Source organism: Caretta caretta, chromosome 6 (genome assembly GCF_965140235.1).
Source record: "Caretta caretta isolate rCarCar2 chromosome 6, rCarCar1.hap1, whole genome shotgun sequence".
NCBI lineage: Eukaryota > Metazoa > Chordata > Testudines > Cheloniidae > Caretta > Caretta caretta.
In genome coordinates, this window is record NC_134211.1 from 56,841,876 (window position 1) to 56,866,613 (window position 24,738).

At 42.8% G+C, this 24,738-nt stretch overlaps 1 protein-coding gene across 1 annotated transcript; it reads right to left on the reverse strand.

Moving 5' to 3' along the window:
• Positions 1-603: 603 nt before the first annotated feature.
• On the reverse strand, positions 604-24,077 carry LOC125638711 (astacin-like metalloendopeptidase; the record flags this gene model as incomplete). The annotated part of the gene is made up of 11 exons (XM_075130046.1): positions 604-1,986; positions 3,104-3,222; positions 5,204-5,429; positions 6,538-6,653; positions 6,930-7,057; positions 9,492-9,573; positions 13,198-13,376; positions 13,652-13,769; positions 15,546-15,683; positions 17,555-17,579; positions 23,961-24,077. Coding segments are annotated over 11 exons (1,521 nt in total), but the record flags the coding sequence as incomplete, so codon positions are not given.
• Positions 24,078-24,738: the final 661 nt, after the last annotated feature.

The following is a 24,738-nucleotide window of genomic DNA, read 5'->3' on the forward strand; positions in this document are numbered from 1 at the left end:
GCCTTGGGGTAACTAACATGTGTGGGCAATCCTGAGGTAAAACACAGGCACTTTAGTTTTATTATGAGGTAAACTAGGCAAGATCAGCACTATGCCCCTGTCTGGTGTTGATGTCACCTAGTTTACCTCACACACATTAGTTAACCTGAGGTAAAAAAAAATGCACGTTTTCAGCAGTGAAGACAAAGCCAGAGAGAGACCACAGCATGGGTGAGTAAAGTTAAAATTTTGTTATATTCTCCATCCATGCAAATCCAAAGAGGCAACCATGTGCAATATAGGGAGACTTTACAGCTCCTGGAAAGTCGACTCTTACCAGAGCTGAGAATGTGTGGTATCCACATAGTATTCCCAAGTTCCACTTCTCCGTACCCCATCCCATCATGGTACTACCAGTCTCGTAGTTCAGATTCCTACATCTATATTAGCGAAGAACATTCATTTTGGTGTTGAAAATGAACCAGTGCCTGAAAAAATATATTGCAGGCAAATGGTAAAGAGCAAGGTGAATCACTGTCCTTCCAGGCACTCTTTTCTTTCTTCCTGGCACTGGCGGAAGAAGATTTTCCTTGAGTTTCCTTCATGACGTCATAACTGCAATTACAGAACATTTGCAACTCTAGCATCCGTCAATGCAAGGGCCATGTATATACAGCATGTATATACAGCACTGAAGTATAGTGTGCTGCTGCTGTACAGTACCCTATGGAGATCCACGTTCAAGATCTGGTTCATTTCCTTAATGCTATGCCATCAGATGCCAAGAGCACTGTGGAGACAATGTACTTAGGTCCCTCTCCTCAAAGGTGGTAATGTTCCTAATCCATTGAAATCAATGGGAGTTAGGCAGCTAAATGTGTTTGAGGATCTGAGCTGTAATAGGCTGAAATTAGTGGGCTCCCTCTGACTTCAACAGGTTTTGGACTAGGACTTTAATCATTAGAGATGAGGAGCTTTAAATCACTCTGTGAGGACTCTTCTGGCCTATGCAAAATGGGTTCTGAATGTCCAACCCTCACAGAGCAAGGATGTCCAACACTAGGGAATCTTCTATGCTTCAAGAAGGTGTCAGATTATACCAAGTGCATCTATCATTTTTAGAAACTATATTAGGGTAAAACTCTAAATGTCTCCTCAAATAAAGCGTGTTTTATACGTATGCAAACAGTCAAAGCTGTGGGACTTTCAAAACTTAAAATCACCCATAATCTTAATGCTGTAGCCCTTAATCTCACATCCTTCTGCCCCACAATGTTTGTCATCATTCTTTCTTATGTCTCATCTCTAGGGACAGCTTTTCAATAGAGCTTGGTTTCCATTTAGAACCTAAAAGATGGCCATAGTTTCACAAGTTCTCAGCACACAGAAATGCCTACTGAGGCACTTAGGGTCAGATTTTCAATAGAGCTCAATACCTATCATGCTGAACTCTTAAAAATGTGGCCATTTATTTTTTGTGACAAAATGAGAGCTAACCTCTTTTGAATATATGCCCCAGTGATGGGCAGGTTATAACTACATGTTCGTATCTGAGAGGACTCTTAAACTGTTGGACCCAGATCCTCAAAAGTATTTAGTTGGGTGCCTAAATACCTTGAGGACCTGGGCCTAAGATCAAAGACATTGTCCTTTATTTGCGTGTGATTCACAATGCACACTTTTACAGCAGTAAAATAATAACTTAGCCACAAACAAACTAGTCTCACACTTTTATCAACATGAAAATTCACCAACCCTCCCTAAATTTTTGCAATTAGACTTACCAAAAGTGTAGTTCAGCATGAATCCAGGAAACACCCAAGAAACATCGCTGTGAAATTCTACCAGCACAAAGTTCTCAGAGGAGGTAAAGTCTGCAATCTGCATTGTCCCACAGTATGGGCCCACAGCTGGAGATGTGGGTCGGCTCCCATCATGAATAAGCAAATAGTCGTACTTACATTCATCAATGTCCTCCAGCTCAAAGGAGACCATTTTTAGAGAGATCTATAGAAAATACAACAAGAACACTTTGCTTGTATCCCTTTCCCTTGCCCGTTATCTTGTCTATTTAGATTGTAATTTTGGGGGCGCCTGGACTGTTTGTACGGTGCCCCAGGAGACTGGTCCTGATCTTTTCTTTTTACATTCCAGTAACACTTAAGCGACAGTCAAGGAGTACCTGTGGCACCTTAGAGACTAACCAATTTATAAATTGGTTAGTCTCTAAGGTGCCACAAGTACTCCTTTTCTTTTTGCGAATACAGACTAACACAGCTGCTACTCTGAAACTGGAATGTAAGTTATTATTTATTATATTATAAAATTGTTTGAACTCAAAAAACATTTGGTTTGGAGGGTGGATCATTTGGGTAATCTCCTGTCTTGTGGCAGGATTAATTTCACTCTCTTTGGCAGTAAGGCATCAGATACAATTTTGAATATCTCTCGGAGCAAATATTCAAAATACCAGTGTAGCATTTCAGCTTCTTGGCTCTCACCTAGGCTATGTCTACAGTACGAGCTAGGGGTACGATTCCCCTGCTCCCATACACATACTTTCACTTGCTATCAGCGAGTGTGAGTATAAACAGCAGTACCACAGGGGCAGTGGCGGTAGAGGCAAGGCTTAACTGTTCCAAATATGCACCCCTCCCCACCAAAACCAGTGAGTATGTACTCGGCATGGCTAAGCCAAGCCTCCACCACGCTATCTGTGCTACTGAAGCTACACTGCTCTTCATGTTCCCACTAGCTCAATGAGAGCTATTGCAAGTGTGTGTGTATGGGAGCAGGAGGAATCACATCGGTAGCTCATAGTGTAGACGTAACCCTAGAGATTATTTTGAGCTAAACCTACCACTTCTGAGGCAACATCACCATCAATTCACATTCAAGGCTAAAATGGTTTTCTTTAACTATAACACAACGCCTATGGCACCTACTGAAGTCTTTATTGTGAGGGCTTAGGTTGGATTTACATAGTGCATAGGGGTGAATTTCATTCTTTGAGTAGCTGATGTTGCTTCTTCGGATGTGCTACAACAACTGGTATTCTGCACTGCAAAGAGAAGCAATCAGACGGCATTGCTGGAGCCAGCAGAATAACCCTTCAACACCTCACCTTGCGATCTGCTGGAGCACTGATGATCCAGAAGCAGTCCTGGTTTTTGGGGTACCTGTTGGGGTAGTCTGGGGAGGTGATCACCCCACTTGTGCCCATCAAAGTGCTTCCACATTTCACTAAGAAGAAAAGAAACCACACAGATAATGTTGAAGAGCTTATTAACAGCTTGTGAGCAGGAAGAAAGAATCCAAAGGGACATCAATATGGGCCTATTCTAGAGCCAAGAGAAAATGTCTCCCACTCAAACATCTTGTTTCTATGGCCAGCATCCGTGCTTCCATTTGTATTGACAGAGCTTAGAGCATAGTGTTGGTTCTCCTTTGGAGAAGAGGGGGAAACTTCAACTTAATGCTGCATAAAGGTGTGAACTTAAATAACTTTAATGTAGAAAAGGGAGGGTTTTCCCCTCACCAACCTCCCCTGGCACATTCCCAAGCCCATCCCCACTTTTTTCCAATTTTAGTTTCTTCAACCAGCAGGGAGCAGAATTGCAAACATGACACATTTCTACTTATAGAGCACCCTCCCCATTCAAGCACTGGCTGAATTCCTGGTGATTCTGAGACCAGGCTTGTGGTAGATAGACAGTAATTTGTTCTAGTAAACTAGTCCCAAAAAATGTGGCTGAAATAATTTCTTATATATTTGTATAGCCAGTAAAAAGGAAATGAGCTTTCAGGAGCACTTATTTGATATAGAGAGTTAATAATTTTCTACGCAGTGGCTGTGCAGCTCCAACTGAAAGAAAGTAGCTAAAGAGTCAGATCCTGGGTAAAATTTGCTTTTGAAAATTGTACTTAGTGTCATAATTCTACAGCAAGGGGGAGTGACAAAAATAGGAGGGAAGTGGGAGGGAACAAACTGCTGGCTACAGCAGTAATTAAAATAAGTTTTTTCCTTTTGTGAAAAGTCAAACAGTGAGATGTCCTCCATTTTTTCCCCATAAAAACCAAAGTTACATTTTGGAGTTGAAGTAATAATAAACAGTAATGATCTTACTTGTATTGGTGCCTTTCCTTCGATAGCACTTCACTAATGACAGAGAAACTATAGCCACCAAGTAGTTTATTCCCCCACTGCTCCCCCCCAAAATACAGTAACCTCTCAAGTAAAGCTCCTAAACACACAAACTTTGAAATCAGAAAGTGAAAAATTACCAGTGCCAATGGAAAGTACAGAAAAAGTTTAAGTAGGCAGTCTGTAATTACTTCCTCTGAAACTTTCCAAGACACTGGGGTTAGTATCCTGTCTGAGGTAAAGTGCCATGGGACCTTCAATAACCACTAAGTGGCCAGGACCTTGGTTTTACATCTTATTGGAAAGAATTCTCTACAGTTCCCTCTGGCATCACACTGTATCATTGGTTCAGCATTGACTAGGGGTCAGATGGCCACCTACTGAAGCACCAAAATCACTTTCTGCTGCACCTGGATGTTTCTTGGGGGGTGTCCCCCGTCCAAATACTAACAGGACCCTATTCTGCTTAGTTTGTATGGTAAGCCCAGACCTCACAAGGGGGTAAGTCCACAGATAAGATGACTTGCACCAACCTAGAAAATGATAGGCCTGAAACCTGTAGACCCAAGCCATCCCCTTCCCCCCCGCCCAAATTGTTAAAAATACCTTCTTCGGGGCCCCTACTTTCTACCTTGTCATTCATGAGATATAAAATTGCATAGATATCCAGATGGCTAGTGGAGTGTTCTGCAGCCACTTTTCACTCTGTGGCTAGCAGCTCCTACGGCTCACTTACTTTATTTAAACAAGTAGCTGTAAAGACCTCAACTAGCCCAACAAGGCTTCCTCGGCCTCCAGAAGAATAGTGGGACCTGAGAGCTGTTGGTGTTAGGGCCAGGTAGGGTCCTATTTTTCATTTTTTTTTTCTTCATTCCCAGCTCCACAAGCTGCTGGTTTGAACAGTTCTTATGGATGGTGGAAGGGAAAACATAGGGAAAAAAAAGGGTTTACCACCAACAATTCAAGTATAGAAAGACACATTTTGCAAAATTCCACAAAATGTTCAGTTTTGCACATGAATATTTGCTAAGCAAAAATTAGAAATGTCACCAAGTTCTGTAAATGAGGCACTGTCCGCACCCTGGCTATAGGAGGCTTGGAAACCTGTTGCTGCAGTAGTCTCATCGCTCACAAACTCCAGAAGCATCACGTTTCTAGAAGCCACCAATGATGGTAAGGACCCCATCCCACACAACTTGTCCAGTAAGACACTGGAATTCCTGCTGCTTCCATCATAAATTCTGATGTAGTCAGAGGTACAGTCTGGGGAAGGCTGAAGATCAAAAGCATCAAACTGAAGGAAAACCTGAAGAGGAACAAGAAAATTAAACACTTCAAATCTGCCCTGACTCCTCTTTTCCATCCTCATTTGACCCTGACCTACATCCCAGATCAGTGTGTGAATTTCAGTGTGAATCTGTTTGTCAAAGAGGATCTTGGCTGAAATCCTGAGCTCCTTATACTGTCCTCCCTTCTCAAGAGAGCTCTCCTCCTTTCCTTTCCCGTCATCAGGAGACTTACCTCCATTTCCCCCACACACACACACACTTCTTACCCTTTCTTTACCACCCTCCTCTCTTCAGTTGTGCCTCTTCCATCTCTCTAGTCCCCCTCACGCACCTACCTTCAGTAATGACGCTACCACAGAGACCCTTCTGCTCCTTGCCTACCTTTCATTTGCTGCCAGCCTGCTCTCCCCAGCTCTTCACCTTGCCAGTGCTGCTTCAGTCCCCACTCTCATGTCCCCAGCCACTTCTCTACGCTACATGCCCATGAAGCTTCCTGGTTTGACAAGAACAGCAGGACCAAGTATAGAAAAAGAGAGAGTGAGGGACTGGACTCGCATGAGAGTCCCATCCAGATTCCACTTCCCAGCAGCCAGAGAGATTCCGCTCTCCCTGCACAGTTCCCCACAGTGGCCACAGGAAAACCCTGGAAAGCAGTAAATCTTCGCACCTAGAACCTGATTCAGAGCTCATTTACACTGGTGTAAATCAGAGTAACTCCACTGACGTATATGAGAGCAGAATCAGACCCCCAAAGGGTTATGTTATTAACTAGTGCATTGGAAAGTGATATATTATCTCATAGATTTTAAGGTCAGAAGGGACCATTAGATCATCTAGTTTGACCACCAGTATATCAAAGGCCATTAAGGTTCACCCAGTTACTCAGGCACTGAGCCCAATAACCTGTGTTTGGCTAAAGCATGTCTCCCAGAAAGGCATCCTGTCTTGATATAAAAACATCAAGAGATGGTTTCCCTTGTAGTTTGTCCCAATGGTTAATCACCGGCACAGTTAAATAATATTTAATATATACTACTATTAAAATTATGACATACAATAGCAATCTGACAAATAATGCCATGTATTAACACCTATTCAAACCTCCTTTTTCCTAACAAAAATCACCTGATGCTGTGGGATGCGAATGAGCCATAGACAGTTGCTGTTGTCTGGATATGAGGATGGGTAATTGACAGACGAGAAGGTGTCATTAGGTTTATGCAGCACATTGCTACAGCAATCTGAAGAACAAAAGAAAACAGCTGTAAAGAAAATGAAAGATGCAGAGAAATCCTCTTCAAGGGAAAATCCAGTCACAGCTATCTCCATCCATTAACGGCTGTCAGATTTATAAAAGAGAAATTAATTGTCATGTTTACAAATGTGTCCATGCTCATCTATTAAAAGCATTAAATAACTAAGCAAAATAATGGGGCTAGTAAAATAAGCTTGAAGGAAATTAGCTGTCATAAAGGTTCTTAATTAAGATTACAGTACATAATATTTGGAGCACTTACTGCAGCTATAGAGCTTGTTGATTTTAGCCACGTCAAGATTACTCAGTCCCTCTCTTTGTCCGATGGGTACAGAGGGATCAGGAATCGGTACAATAGTTGCTTTCCCAGAGGTTTTAGAGAAGTCAAATCTGCAGAAGCAGGGGAAATCATGTGTCTCAGTCAAATCCCCCTTTAAGTGATGTATTATTGTGGAAAATATTCCAAATGCAAGTAACATTTGCCTAAGATTCTGAAGAGATTAAATAACTAGGAAAGGGCAAGCAAAAAGCTTTCACAGATATCTCAGGAAGAACACAGAGGCAACAGCTTTGTGTCAAGCAACACTGAAATGAGAAACAAGGGGAGAATGTATTGTTTGGGAGATGACTCCTTCCAAACCTTTCATTACAGAGTGAACTCTGTGTCCCAACCAGAATGCTCTGAAGAGCAAAGTTGCTGTCTGAGCTCCTGATTCTTTGAATATTTGAAACTGCTACTTGCGGTCTCTTGCCTCCAGCTAGACAAGATTTATTTATCTTAATTACTGGTTTGCTCTGGGAAAATGCTCAGAAATTTGCTGCCCATTAGTGTAAATGTGGGGCAAGGTGGCTGCCACAGGCTTCTGTGTTAAGGGCTAAATTGTAGAATTAAGCCATGAGCCAAGATAATACACAATTTTCACAAAGTACTACACAACATCCTGAGGATAAGAGGAATCCTCCTTGTCTTTCTAAGTACTGTTGCATAAGTGAATTAGTGATCTCTTTAATAGCCCAGCCCCGAGAACACTGGACAGACTTGGTAGTGCCAGACCTGGAGTTATAGCATACAAGGCCTCTACTATAAGGTGTCACAGTTCAGGGCAATAGCACCAGACATTCCAAATCCACAAAAAAACCACAGAAATTGGGCTTGTTTTTGGCTTAATTGGCTTGTGAGTTGCTTGTTGGCTAGTTTTCGGCTTGTAGCTTGTTTGGCTTGTTGCTTCTTTTTTTTGATCGGTCCCCGGCAAGGGGGGGCAAGCAGGGGAAAGGGGCAAGCAGGGGAGAGAGTCAGGGGTGCACAGCAGGCCCACCACAGTCCCAGACAGCACGCCACGGGGATCTAATCACAACGAGTGTTGGGGTTTCTAGGGATATGCTTGTTTTGAAATAGGATTAGCTTGATTTTTGACTTATTGTGAAAGTCAGGGTGCTTATTTACTGTGTGAAAGTTGGCAACTGTGAACAGTATCTGTATTCCCCCTCAGTGGTCCACCAAGGGCATCCACTCTTAGGCTTCCTGCTCCACAGCCGTTGTCTTCCCTTCTATCTCCCTTCTGACTAGGGTATTTCCAGCCTGCACAATTCCCTGTCCTGTGTATTTCCCAACACAGACTGGTTGCCTAATGACATCTGCTTGCTTTCTCTTCAGCGGCAGATAAGAGCTAACAATTGCTATAGTTATAAGGAACCACACAGTACTTCCTAGGCAAGCCTGCTTTAATCTTATGGTAAAAAGCACGACAGAAAAAAACATTAAAAACAATAAAAGAACCTACATGAATATGAATAAGTTTACCAGAGTTCATTCTAATACAGATTCTGGCAGGAGCAGACCTTCCTTCTCTAACTCAAGGGACTCCTTGTGGTCACCAGTTCATCACAGCTTCAGCTCAGAAGAAGCAAACAGTCATAGGTGGCCTCAGTAGGCCTCGTCCTTCCAACCCTACCCTTGGGACTGGGGCCCTCTGGGAACCAGAAGTGGTGATTGTTGGTTGGATCATGAAGCAGGCTGAGTCAGTCTAAACCCAGGCTAAAAGTCCTTTCTTTGTCTGTTGGAGGCTGGAGAATCCAGTTTGAACTGGTGTGTATAAATAAACCTCTCCAGGGAGTAGCTTCACAGGTTGGTTTTGGAGGGGAAAATTTGCATCCCCTAAACCCCAGCTATTTCCTAAGAAATCCACTTCACGTGCATTGTGCCAAAAAGTCCTTTGAAGTTCCACAAAATCCCATGATTGTCCATAAAGACTTGCATTTTTACATGAAATTGTCAGTCTGTCACATAAGGTACAAATGCAGTGAGAAGAAATGTTACTCCACTGTCTTTCTCTTCCAACCCTATCCCTCTTTACCTTTGTCAGGGCTAAATCAGACAGTAGGTATAGATTCTCTTAGTCATGAGTGTTCCTGCATTTCTAAGGTTATGTCTACACTTCAGGCTGGAGGTACAAACTCCAGCTTGAGGAGACGTATCCCATGTGATCAAGCTAGTGCATTAAAATTAGTGTAGTTGCGGCAGCGGAAGAGCTAGCCACCCAAGTACGTGTCTGGAGTCTCAGACAGGATTGTGCTCAGGGCAGATAGCCACTCTTGTAGCACATGCGGCCATGGCTATATTTCTTTTTTAGTACGCTAGCTCGATCGGAGCTAGTGCAGGTACATCTCCTCAAGCTGGAATTTACACCTTCAGCTCAGAGTATAGACATACCTTAAGTGAATAGCAATAGCCATGCCCTAGAAAGAGTAATTCTGTCTCCTAAATTTGAATAGGAGATTAGAGCCCTGCTTGCATCTATGAAAGGAAACCCAGACTCCAACTTACGTGCCATAGTGCATCACTGAGGAATAGTCGTAGGGAAGGCCCAGGTTATTGGAATTCACTTTCCCAAAGTTCCCCTGTTCCCCTGTAAAGTATGAGAGCAACATTTCAACCACCAAAACAGGATCAAGACCTGAAAAAAAAGTATTAAAGTGATACTGCACTTCCCACAGAGCTGTTAGAATACTTAAAATATACTTATCCCCATTTGAGATTATCCTGAGCATGGGCCTGGCACAAAGCCCACCTAAGCCCATATGAGTCTTTCCATCAGCTTCAGAGGGTTTTGGCTCCTGTCCTAAAAGCCAAGTAAGGACTTCAGAATTTGATCCACATGAACTATGGACCCAATTCCACCCTGTGATGGGGATGCACTTGTCTGTCTATTGTAGGAGTTTCAAAGGTACGCTTCACTGGCATCTGAACATCAGTGACTTCAACAGGAACTGCACCTGTGCATCCAAGAGCAGAGTTTGTCCCCATACTTGTATCTATGATCTGAGAAGAAAACATGGCTGACTAGCTAGGCTGAGCACTGGGCAGATGTGTGTGGGGATGGCTGAGGTGCCACTCTACAAAACCTTGACCTTCCTCCTTGTGCAGCAGCAATGCACTTGGCTATTGCCAAAGGAGCCTTTTAACTGCAGAAGAAGGGAGAGGGTTTGCCCTGGAGTTGCACCAAAGTATACCTTAAGGGCCAAATGCTGAGATCTTTATTCAGCTTTTGCTCAGTCCTTACTCAGGCAAATTCCCATTGACTTCACTCCCAACCTGCCCATAGCCTATAGTCAACATAACGGCACAGGATAGGATCCTAGTGTAAATGTTCCTTCTATCTAAGATACTTATTACCCCCCACCTCCCTCTCTCATTACTGTAATATCTGAGACCTTCACAATCTGTAATGTATTTATCCTTACCATAGCCCTGGGAGGTAGGAAAGTACTCTTATTCCCATTTTACACATGAGGAATTAAGGCATAGAAAGACTAAGTGACTTGACAAGGTCACACAGGAAGTCTGAGGCAGAGCAGGGAGGTCTCCTAAATCCTAGGCTTAGTACCATAACCACTGGGCCATCCTTCCTTTCTCCTTCACCCTTTGACATGAGTATCTCTGTTATTGTTACTAGTGGCTGGCAAAGCAGGAACCATTTGGACAAGTCCCCTACATTGGATGCTTATCAGAAATTCATCCTAGCTATCTGAGTCTCTTGAGTCTGAGTCTGCAAAGCTGGGCCAAATTGCTTGTAGGAAAAAACAGTCTCCTCATTTAGCACTTTCACTCCCGGTCCAATCCAGGACTATGAAATGGGGGAGGGGGGAGGGAGGAATCCAAAAATTAACAACAGATGAAGGAGAAAAAGGTAACTGAACTTTTTCATAGCTCAAAAAACTGATTCGAGGTTTAGGGCAAGGTTTGGGTTGGTTCTTATCAGCATTGATTCCACCAGGCCACTGTATAGTTTCATAATAATTTCCATTTACTTTTTTATAGCCAAGAGGAGGGGAGTGAAAAGCTTCTGTAGTTTACTGTGATTTTTTTCCCCCTCTATGCTGTTCTCTTTTATTAACCAACAGATATGAAAGGGCCTCAGCATCAGTGGTTTATATAGAAATGTCAAAACCATGAAAGCAATAAATCCTTTGCCTTTCTCTAGCACTCTCCATCCGTGGATCTCAAAACACCTTTACACACATTAATTAATTCTCTTAATCAAGTCCTCTGTGAGTTAAGTTAGTACAATTCTATTTTACAGTTGGGATAACTGAGGCACAGAATAGCTACGGCCAAAATTTTCTCTTAAATTGTAAAGTTTACCACGTTCCTTCATATGATATTGACTTCAGAGAGCTGCAAGTGTTCAGCACCTTTTAAAAATAAGGACACTTGTTCAGGTGCCTAAATGTGGGTTTCAAAGCCTGACGGCTGGCACCCAAATGTTAATATTTTGTCCTAAGTGACTTGCTCAAGGTCACACAGGCAGTCAGTGGCAGAGCCAGGAATAAAACCCCGATCTTGTCAAGAAAAGATCATCCTTCCTCTCATGATAAACTGCCCTGAGTCGCCCACCAACATTTACGTGAAAAACTAACAAAAAGAAATGGTAAAACAGATTATTTTTAGTTGACTGATGAGGCAAACAAATGTAAACAAGAACATATAATTTGGGAAGTCTTATGGACCGAGGGAAAAGAGTACCTAGGCGCCAGCTCCCCAAAACATTTAAGCATGTGCTTATCCAGGAACATGCTTAAGTCTGTGTTCAGCAATGCATTTGAGCATGTGATTAAAGCACATGCTGAAGTAATTTGCTGAATTGGGGCCCCAGAACCTAAACACTATAAGCAAGAAGAAAGAGCTAAAACAGAAGTTCTGGCCTAAGAAGCAGAACAGTATCTTGTATTAAAAAAAGACTGAGAAAAATAAGCCAAGTTTCACATATCTAAGTGTACTGCAACAAAACCGCAGGCAATATGTTGTCAAAGCAAAGAAATGGGAAATCTTCCAAGGTGAACTGCGGGGTTAAAAAAAAAAAAAAGAAAGAAAGAAAGAAAAACAAAAAAAGACAGCAATACTGAAACCCTGGGGAAAAATAGGAGGTGGGCGAGCTGGGAAATTGCAAAAGATCTCAGGGCATAATCCTGCACTGTTAAAGTCAATGGGAATTCTTTGACATCCATGGGAAAAGGAGAGGGCCTTCTTCAGAGCTCTTCTTCAGGGAAGGGTATGTGGCTCGAAAGCGTCTCTCTCTCATTGTAAGGAGAGTGATCACTTTAGATAAGCTATTACCAACAGGAGAGTGGGTTTGTGTGGGGGGGGAGTGTGTGCGGGGGGGAGAAAACCTGGATTTGTGCTGGAAATGGCCCACCTTGATTATCATACACATTGTAAGGAGAGTGATCACTTTAGATAAGCTATTACCAGCAGAAGAGTGGGGTGGGGGGAGAGAAAACCTTTTGTAGTGATAATCACCCATTTTTTCATGGTTTGTGTATATAAAAATGTCTTCTGTATTTTCCACAGTATGCATCCGATGAAGTGAGCTGTAGCTCACGAAAGCTTATGTTCAAATAAATTGGTTAGTCTCTAAGGTGCCACAAGTACTCCTTTTCTTCTCTCTCATCAACAAAAGTTGGTCCAATAAAAGATATTACCTCACCCACCTTGTCTCTCTAGTATCCTGAGACGGATATGACTACACCGACACTGCCTACTAACGCCTTCTTCGTCATTTTCATGATGCAAAGAAGAGTAAAAAAAAGTAATAACTATAAAGACCTGTGAAGCCACCTGCTTTAATCTCTCGCTGTCTCTGGGAAACTCCAGTGCTCACAGAACCCTATGGCATTATATAAATAGCAAATAATTATAATATCTTGCGAGAGACAACCTCTGACATCTAAGCACAAGACAATGCAATTGAAATTTACTCAGGATAATGTGGGAATGGCTGAAAATTCGTGGGCCTGTTTTAGGGCCTACTGGAGCAAACATGATCATGTCCCACTCACAGGGAAAGGCGCATATATTTCAATGTGTCTGAGAAGGAAGAATCAAATAATACATTTGCTGAAGTAATTTGTCACTATTTGGTATTCTGTTCCCCAGTCCCATCCCTTGTTATGTAATGTTTGGTAAACATTTTAAAGATGTAAAGAATTAGAATAAGCACTATTGCTATCACCATCAATACCATACACCATACCTGCCATAATGTATTCCCACATGATCTTAACATAGTTGTCCCGGTCACTCCGAGCCTGTTCATGTAAAAAACCCAGAGCATGGTTCATTTCATGCTGAATTGCTCCTTTACTCATGCAGCCAGTTTTCATCAGGCTCACCTGCTGCATACCTCCAATCTTTCCAAAGTGAGACCAGCAGCTGCAAGGAACATGCAACCAATAACCAAAGATGTCATGTGCGACAAGCTATAGTCCCATAGCTGAAAAGCAACATCATCAACCAAAACTATAAACAAAAAGAGAAAAATTGTATGAGCTCTGGCAACTCACTCTCTTAATCACAGGCTCCTGGAGTTTGCTACCTGCTGGGACTATTCAAATCCAGGTCAAGCAGGAAAGAAAGAAAAAAAACCTGAAGAATATGTTAGGAGATTATCCATGCTTCTAGTCACAATTAGGACTGATGGAACTGACCTCTTCCCAGGTACAACACTTATATAGTTGGTTTCTGTCGTGCGGTTTATAAACTGGACACATGTCAGGGTAGCGAACTCCTGCATGGCTTCAGCAATCCAAGTCCTCTCTGCCACAGCTAGGAAGAAAAGGGGGAATACGTAACAACGGTATTTTGATTATTATGTGGCAGTCCACTCCACTAAATCTCTGCACCTAGTTGTTATTTTCCTATCACAGAAGTCAAATTAGATAAGAGTGTGGAGGGTTAAGGGATCTTCAAAGTGATTAGGGTAGTAATAATAATTATACTTATCCCTTATGTACATTGCCTTGCATGATGGCAATGAAAGGGAGGTAGGTCAGTATTATTATCTCCATTAGACAGATGGAGAAACTAAAACAGAGAGGTTAAGGCCAAAACGGTCTGGCTGGGGCTGTAAAGTTAGACAGCTGACTATATATAGGCACCTAATAAAAGCAGCTTGTTTATCACAGATACTGAACACCCCAGCTCCCACTGAAGTCACATGAAGCAGCAGGTGTTCAGCACTCCTGAAAATCAGAGCCTCTTTATTCAGTGTCTAAATATGCCTTTAAGTGCTTGACTATATTTGAAACTTTTGGCTTAGGTCAGCCCCCTCAATTACAGCCCACTTTTCAAAATTTGTCCCACAACAATGTTGTGCCTCAGTTTCCCCATCTGTAACATTACAGTAAATAATCCTTACCTAGCCATAGGGATGTTATAAAACTGAATTAATTACTGGGCACAGTCATGCCTCTGCATCAGTGTACCCTAATGCCCCTTGCCTCAAGAGGGAGTTCTGCAGGTCCAGGGATATGCAAGTAAGAAAGGGATGAGGAATGAGTGGGACCATTGTAGGGATAGGTGGACCTGTAGGGATAGGTGACCATTGTGGACCCTGTAGGGATAGGGACCATTGTAGGGATAGGTGAATAACTCTTTAAGAAGGGTCATAAATTCATAGACCTCACTAAGGTCAGAAGGGACCATTATGATCATCTAGTCTGACCTCCTGCACAACGCAGGCCACAGAATCTCACCCACCCACTCCTGCAATGAACCTCTCACCTATGTCTGAGCTATTGAAGTCCTCAAATCATGGTTAAAGCCTTCAAGGAGCAGAGAATCCTCCAGGAAGTGACCCGTGCCCCATGCTACAGAGGAAGGCGAAAAACCTCTAGGGCCTCTTCCAATCTGCCCTGGAGGAAAATTCCTTCCCGACCCCAAAGTGCTGCTCCAAAAGAATCAAGGGGTGTAAGGGGCACAGAGCTCATACAAAGACAGAGCTTCTATAAAGATCTTCCAGGTTAAGACACCTGTTCTGCAGCCTGTTCCACAAATCCACTGAGTGACCCCCTGATCCACTGACCCCAGCAAAACAATTAGGAAGAAATCTCTCCAGGGAAATTTGCTTTGTCTTCTCCTCTTCTGCACCATTTCCCATGGGAGGGGACAATCAGGCTTTACTGTTGGTTTGGCTCTTTTTGAGATCCTTCCATGAAAACTAGTATGTGAGGACAAAATATTTATTACTAAAAGTAATAATATATGAATACAAATATATTCACTGAAGTAACAGATTAGACACATTATTTGGTCCATAGCTGTTAAATGTCAGTAAATATAGACTAGCATATATGAATCCTTCGGTATTTATGTAACTAAATACTGTCAATTGACCACACCTTTAAATATCCATTTTACTAAATTATATACTGTTTTAGCCAAACTGTCCTAGGAACAGCTGATAGGACGGATAATAGTCATAAAGGCTGCCTTGGGTTAAAATCACTTTTGACACATGATACAGAGATACTGTAAAATAATCCTCATAATTTGGTGTTAAAATCCATGCTAATTTCACAGGTACATTTACAAGTGACTTACAAAACTCTGTAGAAACATTAACTGGGACGCTGACTAGCCCATCACGGGACTTGGGCCAGAAGCAGCTGCTGTCACAGTTTATGGCACTGCGTTTCCTTCTCAAGACAATGTCACCCTCGTGCAGAATTGTATCACTATCTAGGCAGATAAAGAGAATAAAGAACATACTAGACATGGGAGAGAAGGTGATTTTTCAAAGGCACAAATGGGAATTTGGCAGCCAACTCCCAATGACTTTCAGTGTGTGTTAGGCACCTAACTGCCCTTTGTGTCTTAGAAAATATCCCCTGAGTGAGAGGTTATTCCTAATAATCTACAAAAGAATTAGTAAATGTGTTTGTGTGGAAAATAGGCAGCAGGTTTAAAACAAACAAAAGGAAGTATTTTTTCACACAACGCACAATCAACCTGTGGAACTTCTTGCCAGAGGATATTGTGAGGGCCAAGACTATAACAGGGTTAAAAAAAAGAACTAGATAGGTTCATGGAGGATAGGTCCATCAATGGCTATTGGCCAGGATGGACAGGGATGGTGTCCCTAGCTGCTGTTTGCCAAAAGCTGGGAATGGACAACAGGGGATGGATCACTTGATGATTACCTATTCTCTTCATTCCCTCTGAAGCACTTGGCATTGGCCGCTGTCGGAAGACAGGATACTGGGCTAGATGGATCTTTGGTCTGACTCAGTATGGCCGTTCTTAATATAAACCATGACGTGCTGGGACATGTCAGGCCTTCCTGACTTCCAGGGAAGAAAATATGATCACTTATAGGCCACTGCACTCTTTTAATCATGTGAATGACAGCGTATACATTTGCTAAAGGAGCTTTGGGATCCTTCAGCATGGAAGGAGCTTTAGAAATGTAAGGCATTGCTCTCCTTCACTGGGACTTGCAGAGTGAAAGAAGTCTTAACTGGCATCCAGAAAGGTCTGCTAAACTGTCCAAGAGACACTACTGTCTCTAAGGGGATTATTCAGTGTGTGCCCCAATTAGACTCCAGGTTAACTTGTGAAGTATCACATGACATCATAATATGCCCCCCAGTTCTGACTTCCAAATCTCCACTGCTATTCCTAACCTGTGTTTCTCATGGAGAATAACTATTGATTAATGCACCAAATACATGTGTAATTTTGTGCGTGCGGACAAAGAAGTGACGATGTCACACAGGAAAGAAGTGAAAGATAAAAAAGGATAGCACAGGTGAATGAGTGACCCCCAAGTGTGGAGAGTGGCTGGAGGAGAAGGTAGACACAAAAGACTAAATTCAGCTTTGGCATAAGCAGACACATCTACCACTGATATTGAAGGGAGCTGAGTTTGCTGACAGCAAGACTGAATCTGGCCCAGTGTCAGACAGCCAGGATTGGGATCACTGATATAAAAATGTTGAAGAGATTCTGCTCTCTTCTTATACTGGTCATATTCATTGGCAAAATAGCACCCCTTGAGGTAATGATTGTTACCCTGTATGATTTCCTTATCATACCAACATAAATCATCAAGTTAATGTGCGTTTCAAAGAGACAATTGGATTTGTTTTCCGGGGCCCACCATTAGGTACTGACACAGGGATTATTTTTGAAGTGATAAAAAAAATATGGCCAAAATTTTCAAGCCCGAGTCCCTAAAATTGCCCTGAAATTATAGTCGTAGCCTAACCTGCAGAGGTCCTGAGCAACTCCAACTCCCATTGAAGTCGACGGGATCTGCAGGTGTGATTCATCACCTTGGAAAATCTCCATAACCACTTATATTTAGGAACCTAAATATGGATTTAGAAGGCATCCAGGTCTGAAAATTTCAGCCTATGTGCCCTATTCTCCCAGTTGCAGCACTATAAATCAGGAGGTAGCTCTTTTGAAGTGATAGGAGTTATGCTAGTATAAGCCTTGTGTAACAGTGTGGAAAATCAGGCCTGATGTACTTGAAAGTATGGAATAAAAAGGACAACCTTATCCGTAAGAACCCTGAGTATCTATAGAATAGTTAAAATCAAACTCACCCACATCCTTATTTCTTGTGGCTACCTGCAAAAGGAAAGGAAATCTTTTAGTATGCACACATGTCATCAAAATAAAACTGTCATTAGGTAGAATCACAACAAACTCTGTGCTATGCTGAAATATTATAACTTATTTTCAGACAGACAGTTCGATCAGCAGGGATGCAAAATCTAAACTGCCATGGCAGCATGAACACACCTGAACAGGTTTACCTAGTGCAAAGCTATAGAAAAATGCTAAAAGGGCTGACAGTGGAATAAGATTCATCCTCAAATTTCTGAGCAAGTCCTCTGTGTTCTGGAACTCCGTTCCCCAAAGCCCCAGCTAGTTTACTTGATGTTTTTATAAGAAAGCTGCTGCTTTTAATAAGTGGACCAAACTTAGATAATATGATGTATTTTCACAGAATAAACAAGCTGCAGGAATTCCCAGCAGAGTTGCAAGCTTCCATTTCATACTTATTTTCATACTTATATTTAGAAAATAGAGGAAGTGCAGCAATATGAAAGAAAAGCAAATAATCTTTAGATGACTCAAGTTTATGTGAGGATCAAGTTTAGATGACTGTGAGGATCCCATGAGCTGCCACAGCACTCCCTCACCCCCAGTGCAGTGTCTGGGAATCTGAGAAGTGAGGGGCAGGGAGTGGGTGGGTTTGCCTTAGGAGAGATGGGCATTTCTCCCTCCCCCATGAAAACACAATTGGAGCCATGCCGTCAGGGAGTTGGGACAGAACCACAGGGAGTCCAGAGCCTCTGCACAAATAGCCCAATACCCCAGAAGATCCTCAAGATCTTCTAGATTTGTGGGCCAGACCCCTGGTTTCTTCTGCATGGGGGCAATCTCCATCTCGGATTGTCCTTCAGAGAAAAATTGGAGAATCTCATATTGTTTCCCTTCCCGTTGGCAGGTTATTTCCAGGTAGGGGAATGATCTGGCTCTGCCAGGCAAACTCCCATTGCAGTGAGAACAAATCCAATTACTTTTCTATTTGTGAATTTGCAGGAGCTGTTTGACATCATGCTTTTAAACTTACTAAAACCTCATTAACCCTATTCGCATATTCCTGTGATGTTTAGGGTTACCTATGCTGTGGCATTTTCCATACAGCACATAATACAACACTGAGGGGCAGACACAAAGAAGCCATAGCAGTAGACAGCTACATGGATGGAAGAGCTCCTCAGTTTGCTACTATAGTAGTTGGTGAGCCTCCCAAGAGGCTGAAAAGCCCAGGGCCACCCTCCACACTGGCTGCTGCAGATCAAACTCAGAAACCACATTTCCGCAGCTGCACATCACAAAATGACTGGGGGAGCCAGAAGCAAAAATTATTAAATGCCCAAAACATATGAAACAAAAGACCAGACCACCATGTAGAGTGTGAATATGAGTCACTCATCTGAGTACTTGTGGCACCTTAGAGACTAACAAGTACTCCTTTTGTTTTTGCGAATACAGACTAACACGGCTGCTACTTTGAAACCACTCATCTGAGTGTTCATCAAGGAGGTCTGAAAGGGACATCTGAAGTTCTGCCATGGAGTTTTCCATTGTCATTCTGTGGAATGCAATACATAAACCTTTATTGACTCCAGTTGCAGACCATGGGTCAGATTCACCCCTGAAGTCAAGGGAGTTACATCATGAGTTAACTCAATTTGTTGATTGCTACAAATAATCACATACAACTCCAGGCTAATCAGTAACCCAAAGTCTGGTGTCAACTGCTAGTATACTACAGCATGGATCTCTCAGAAGTGAATTTCTTTTTGGTACCATCTGTTTGTATGGAGCAATCTGCTCTAATATTCTGGTATAATAATTTTAAGGGCTGGGTTTCATTACATGCCCAAGCAATGTAACTACACCACTGAGGTTTACATTCTCTTTCCTTCCCTCCCTCTCTTTTCTCTCATCTCTATTGCTCCATGACTCTCTATTTTTAGCCACATAGTCCTTGATCTGAGGTAAGTATTATCGTTGTTCCTTCTTAGTAACTGACATGTTGTTAATAATGTTTCTGTATTATCTAAAATATTGGAATTTTATTTGTCCTTATAAAACTGGAATTAGTGTGTTTCCTCTCCTATTTAGACCTGTTCTTCTGTGAGCAGGGAGCCTGTAGGACCTAACAAACTACTCATTCTGGAAGGGAAAGCTAAAGCCTACACCTGTTCACAACCCTGAGAGAAATAGCTAGGCTTTAGGCTTTGTCTACACAAAGGATTTCCAGACGGGCTTCTGATCAGGACCCTGTGTAGACCCACCACTCTCTTCAGCCTCCCCATTGTCCATCTTGAGTCTTGAGCTGGTCATTGCAGGCAATCAACATAGGGTTAGCTCCCCTAGGAGTTCCCCTTGTGGGTTAGTTACACCAGGAATTTGGAGTCTAAGTTCCTGGAATAAGCATTAGGGAAGTTCCCCCAGCCAAACATCACAATAACCAACTACAGGAAAAAGTATCACCAAGCAACTCATATGAAATCCCAACAAAATTAATCACAGTTTTATCATTTCCTCCTTATCGCTATCAAGTCAGGTCCCAAAGTTCTTATTACGCCAAGTTTGAAGCAGGAGCATAGGGCCCCCTTACTGGTCAAGCAATAAGAAGACAGACTGAGGGAACTAGGATTATTTAGTCTGCAGACGAGAAGAGTGAGGGGAGGATTTGATAGCTGCTTTCAGCTACCTGAAAGGGAGTTCCAAAGTGGCTGGAGCTCAGCTGTTCTTGGTGGTACCAGATGACAGAACAAGAAGCAATGGTCTCAAGTTGCAGTCAGGGAGGGCTAGGTTGGATATTAGGAAAAACTATTTCACTAGGAGGGTGGTGAAGCACTGGAATGCGTTACCGAGGGAGGTGGTAGAATCTCCTTCCTGAGAGGTTTTTAAGGCCCAGCTTGACAAAGCCTTGGCTGGGACGATTTAGTTGTTGGTGTTGTTATACCAATAAAATAAAAACCAGCAGGATCTTATTAGAAAGGGAAAAGGCAAAATGCCAATGTATTGTGAATACAGAAAGAATCATAGTAAGCAGTTAGTTATCGCTATCACATTCCATTCAATTTCATATATATTCACACATTCATTCATACACACGCACACAGGTTCTGCAAGGTTGTTATCATAGTTACCAGCCTTAGAGTTGCTCATGCCAAGCCACTGGCCAGGTGGCCTGGACATGAGGAGGGAGCAGGGCCTTGTCAGATACTCATCTGATGCTCCTGGAAGTTGGTTTGCAGAATCAGATCCCAAAGTTCTCACTTTCTAGAGTCCATTTTTATAGGAATTTCTTCCTATGCCAGTCTATGGGAATTGCTTCATCATGTTGTTGCTGAATCAATCAGCAGATGGCACATTCCTGACGGTTCCGTGCTGCCAGATGTTATCTTGTTCTTTGGTTCTCCCATCCTTGAGGCTGTTGGATGGATTCCACTCTGCCCTCTGGGGGTCCTCTGGTTATTTCCACTTGACGCCTTCTTCAGCCAATGGACTCTGGATTCTCTTAGGCTGGCCTCTCCCTGATCATTCAGTTATTATCCACACCAAGCATCCATCCACATACATCCTCTATCTCTATTTTAATCACAATTGTTAACAAAGCGAGATGAATACAACAAAAGGGCAGGGAGTCTCTGAGTGCTGTTTCTGTTGTTACAGAGTATTGCTTTGAGTCTCTCTGTGTGTGAGTAGTTGTTGTTACAAAGAATTGCTTTGAGAACAGACTCTGTCTTAGAATGTAGTAACACAATTAGCAGCTTGCAAGTTTCACACAGAGAGGGAGAGAAACAGTACCAAAAACCAAGAGACCTCTTAATTAGTATTTCCCCATACTTAAAATTCCAGGGTATCAAACTCATTTGTGATTTTAATACAGAACTTCTTTAATATGATCCAACATAATCCCCCTTTTGACACTAAGATTTATAATCATCAGTGTCACTTTCTGTGTAGCCCATTCAAGAGAAGGTACTGTGAGGCAATTTGAGTTTGTGATTCCAATTCATCCCACATACATGATCCTAGTGATGTATCTTTACTACAAGGTTCTGGGGCAACAGGCAAGGTGAGGCACACCCACTTTTGAGGAGTCCATTCAGTACAACTTCTAGTGTCCAATAGCTTCCCTCCCTCCCCAGCCCACTGGCTTGAGGTTCAGGGTAGCCAGAAGGATCCTGTCGAGGACTCAAATCCCAGACAGCACGGTTCGTTGTCTGACTGGAGACAGACAGGAACACCAGCAAGGTCCGAACACAAAGCTCTTTATTGAAGAGTGCACACAAGAATAGAGAGCAGCCCGTCTCCAAAGAGAACCAGCAGCCTCTAAGTAAAACTAATAGGTTTTTATAGACAGTTTGGTCACGTCACAGATTTATTCATAAAGGAGCCCACCCCTCCCCTATGTTTGTTAAAATCCTCTTTCTCTATTATGCATGCACTTCTACCCCCTTCTTGTAGATAACTTTTAGCAAATCACAGTCCTTCGCTAACTTTCTTATTGGTATGGGTGTTAACCAGGAGACAAGTAATTAAGAACAGGCATAACACAAAAACAAGGAGTGGAAATCAGCGCCTCCGTATCTCAACGAGACAGTTCCCAGAACATCTGGTACAAAAATGCAGGAATGCAGGCCTCCCCTTTTTTCTTATTCCCTGCAACTTAAACAAGTATTCTTTCATTCTACTTATCTTGTTCAGGGACTTTCCCAGCAGCCTTTATTGGCCTGACTTTGGTTCGGTTGGCATAACTGCTTCATATTTAATTTTTCTCACCTAACAGTCCCCCCTTTGTCCCCAGAATGCCATAGGGGAACTCTTGGGACATACTGGCCTCTGTAAGTAGTGACTGGGGACCAATCACTGGTTGGTAGGGCACAGCTTGGTACCCAGCCAACAGCCACATCTTAACATAACATACAAAACTATTAGGCCACAAACAATTACAATGGCACTACAAAGCAAGTTATGTAACCAGCCATCTATGTCTGGAACCCAATTGAACAAATTACTTCACCGTGAGTGGACTTGAAAGCTCTCCTTTATGGTCCTTTGCAACTTGCATAAGGTGGTTTGCTCTTTCCCAGGTGGCATTATAAACATCTGGAACATACACACAGCATTCTTGCCCAATTAATGCACATGTTCCTTCCTGGGAGGCCAGCAAAATATCTAATGCCAAACGATTTTGAAGAACCATCTGCCTTGGTAGATTTGGCATCCAAACAAAAAAGACTAAGGCATCGGCAGTAGTATTGGCCATTATTTCCAACACTCCCTGAAGTCTCATGACTCCTTCCCCAATATGCCAAGTGGCACCTTCATAGGAAAAGACAAACCCCGCACATGCACCCGTCCAGTCATTTAGGGCACACCAAGTAAGGGGGCGAGAGTCATTTGCATCTTCTTCAGCCCCTCTTACATTCCTAATTTTTCCTTTAGAGAGACATGTGCGATATACTACAGGTGACTCTAACCAAGCCAAGTAGCAGGATCTGCTCCAGGAAGGAGGGAGGGCTAGATATGCCTTGTTACCACACACCCAGTATACTCCGAAAAGGGTAGGAGTGACTTTGGACCAGGTATTATTAATAAGTTTGTACCATCCGGTCCAAGATGGGAGGAGGGAGAATTTAGCCGCGGAAGCATTAGAGGAACATACACACATAGTATGGAGTTGGCAGGTTTTACCCAAGCGTGCAATTTATAACGTAATGCTCAATCAACTTATGACCTTCGTACAAAGAATGTTTTTCTCCATGCAGATTGCACTTGTTACCTGCGAATCTATACCACGCGGAGGTGCAAGAGGTTGCCCCATCCAGGAGAGAGATATTAGGACCTCTCTTACTCCCAAAATGAGTGCCATTAAAGTAGGCTTTGCACTTACTATTACCCAAAGCTATTTTTCCTTTTCTTAAGAGGCACCATTGACCAACCCATTTCCAAACTATGAGATACCTGCTTTCAGAGATGCCGGTATCAGCCCAGGTAATATTTAAATTATTTGTAGAATCCTTCCAGGATGGGGTCCAGGTCATATTCGCTAAACTAAGGGGAATAGAAACCATGGGAAGACCTTTGTGGCTATTAGCTGGCATTAATGAACACACCCAGCATGAAGTGTTTTGTAGGGCTGGCATTCGATCGAGCTTTCATTTCATGGGCAAGACGAATAAATGTATTAGAGCTGTGTGATTTTATAGTCTCAACTCCCCGTACCACCAAAAAAGAAAGATAACAAACAGATTAAAAAACACAAGAACACAGCTTAGAGAGCAGGGCCAACCTTTCCTGAGAGGGCACCACCAACTCAAGGTTTTTTTAGCTACAGCTGGAGCTTCAGGTTGCCCAAAGGGATAGCGGTTCATTTGTCTTGAGCACAGATATAGTCTGCTTCTGATTTACCCGGTTCACGGTGGGGTGAACGTGCGTAGGTCCCTCGAAGTCCGATGCCGTCTGCTTCTGGGGAAGCTTTCTCCAGATCAGATTCCCTAGCGGTGCTATACAGGTTAGCTCTGTCAGTGGACAACGGAGAGGTTACGAGCACATCACCTTGTCCTTTCCCCTGCTGTCCAAAAGGAGGAAAGGAAAAAACCCAGAAGGAGGGACAGGCTGATCAGTGGTCGAAGTGAAGTCATCTTGAGGTGGAGGGGTCTTTTTGCAGTAAGAAGCATGGGTCCAGGCAGTCAGTCCTTGGCACTTCACAGCGATGTTGGTAGTTAGCAGGACTTAATAAGGGCCTTTCCAGCATGGGGCCAGAGTAGTCTTTCGTTGATGGACCTTTATGTAGACCCAGTCCCCCGGTTTTAACAAATGGCAGATTTGCTCAGGATCCTTGGAGCAGGACTTCTTTCACCTGTAAATACAGAGACCTAACACATTTCATTAAATGTCTGGCAGTGTTTTGCAGATCTCACAGCTGCTTGGGCACATTCAAGCCCCCCTCTTTCTTGGCTGTCAGCCAAATCCTAGCTGTGAGTAGTATCCTTGGGTAGGCCAGCGTCTTATCTTTGGACTGAGCCTGCCAGCTATAGCATTGAATTAGCTCGTCCTCCATTCTTTTTCTTCTCTCCTTTTTGGCTTCTATTAACCTGCAAAGGAAACTTTCACTTTCCACTCACACACCTTTGTTCAAAAATGAACACATATACATTGCCCATTATACAGCACTTTAGTCTTATTG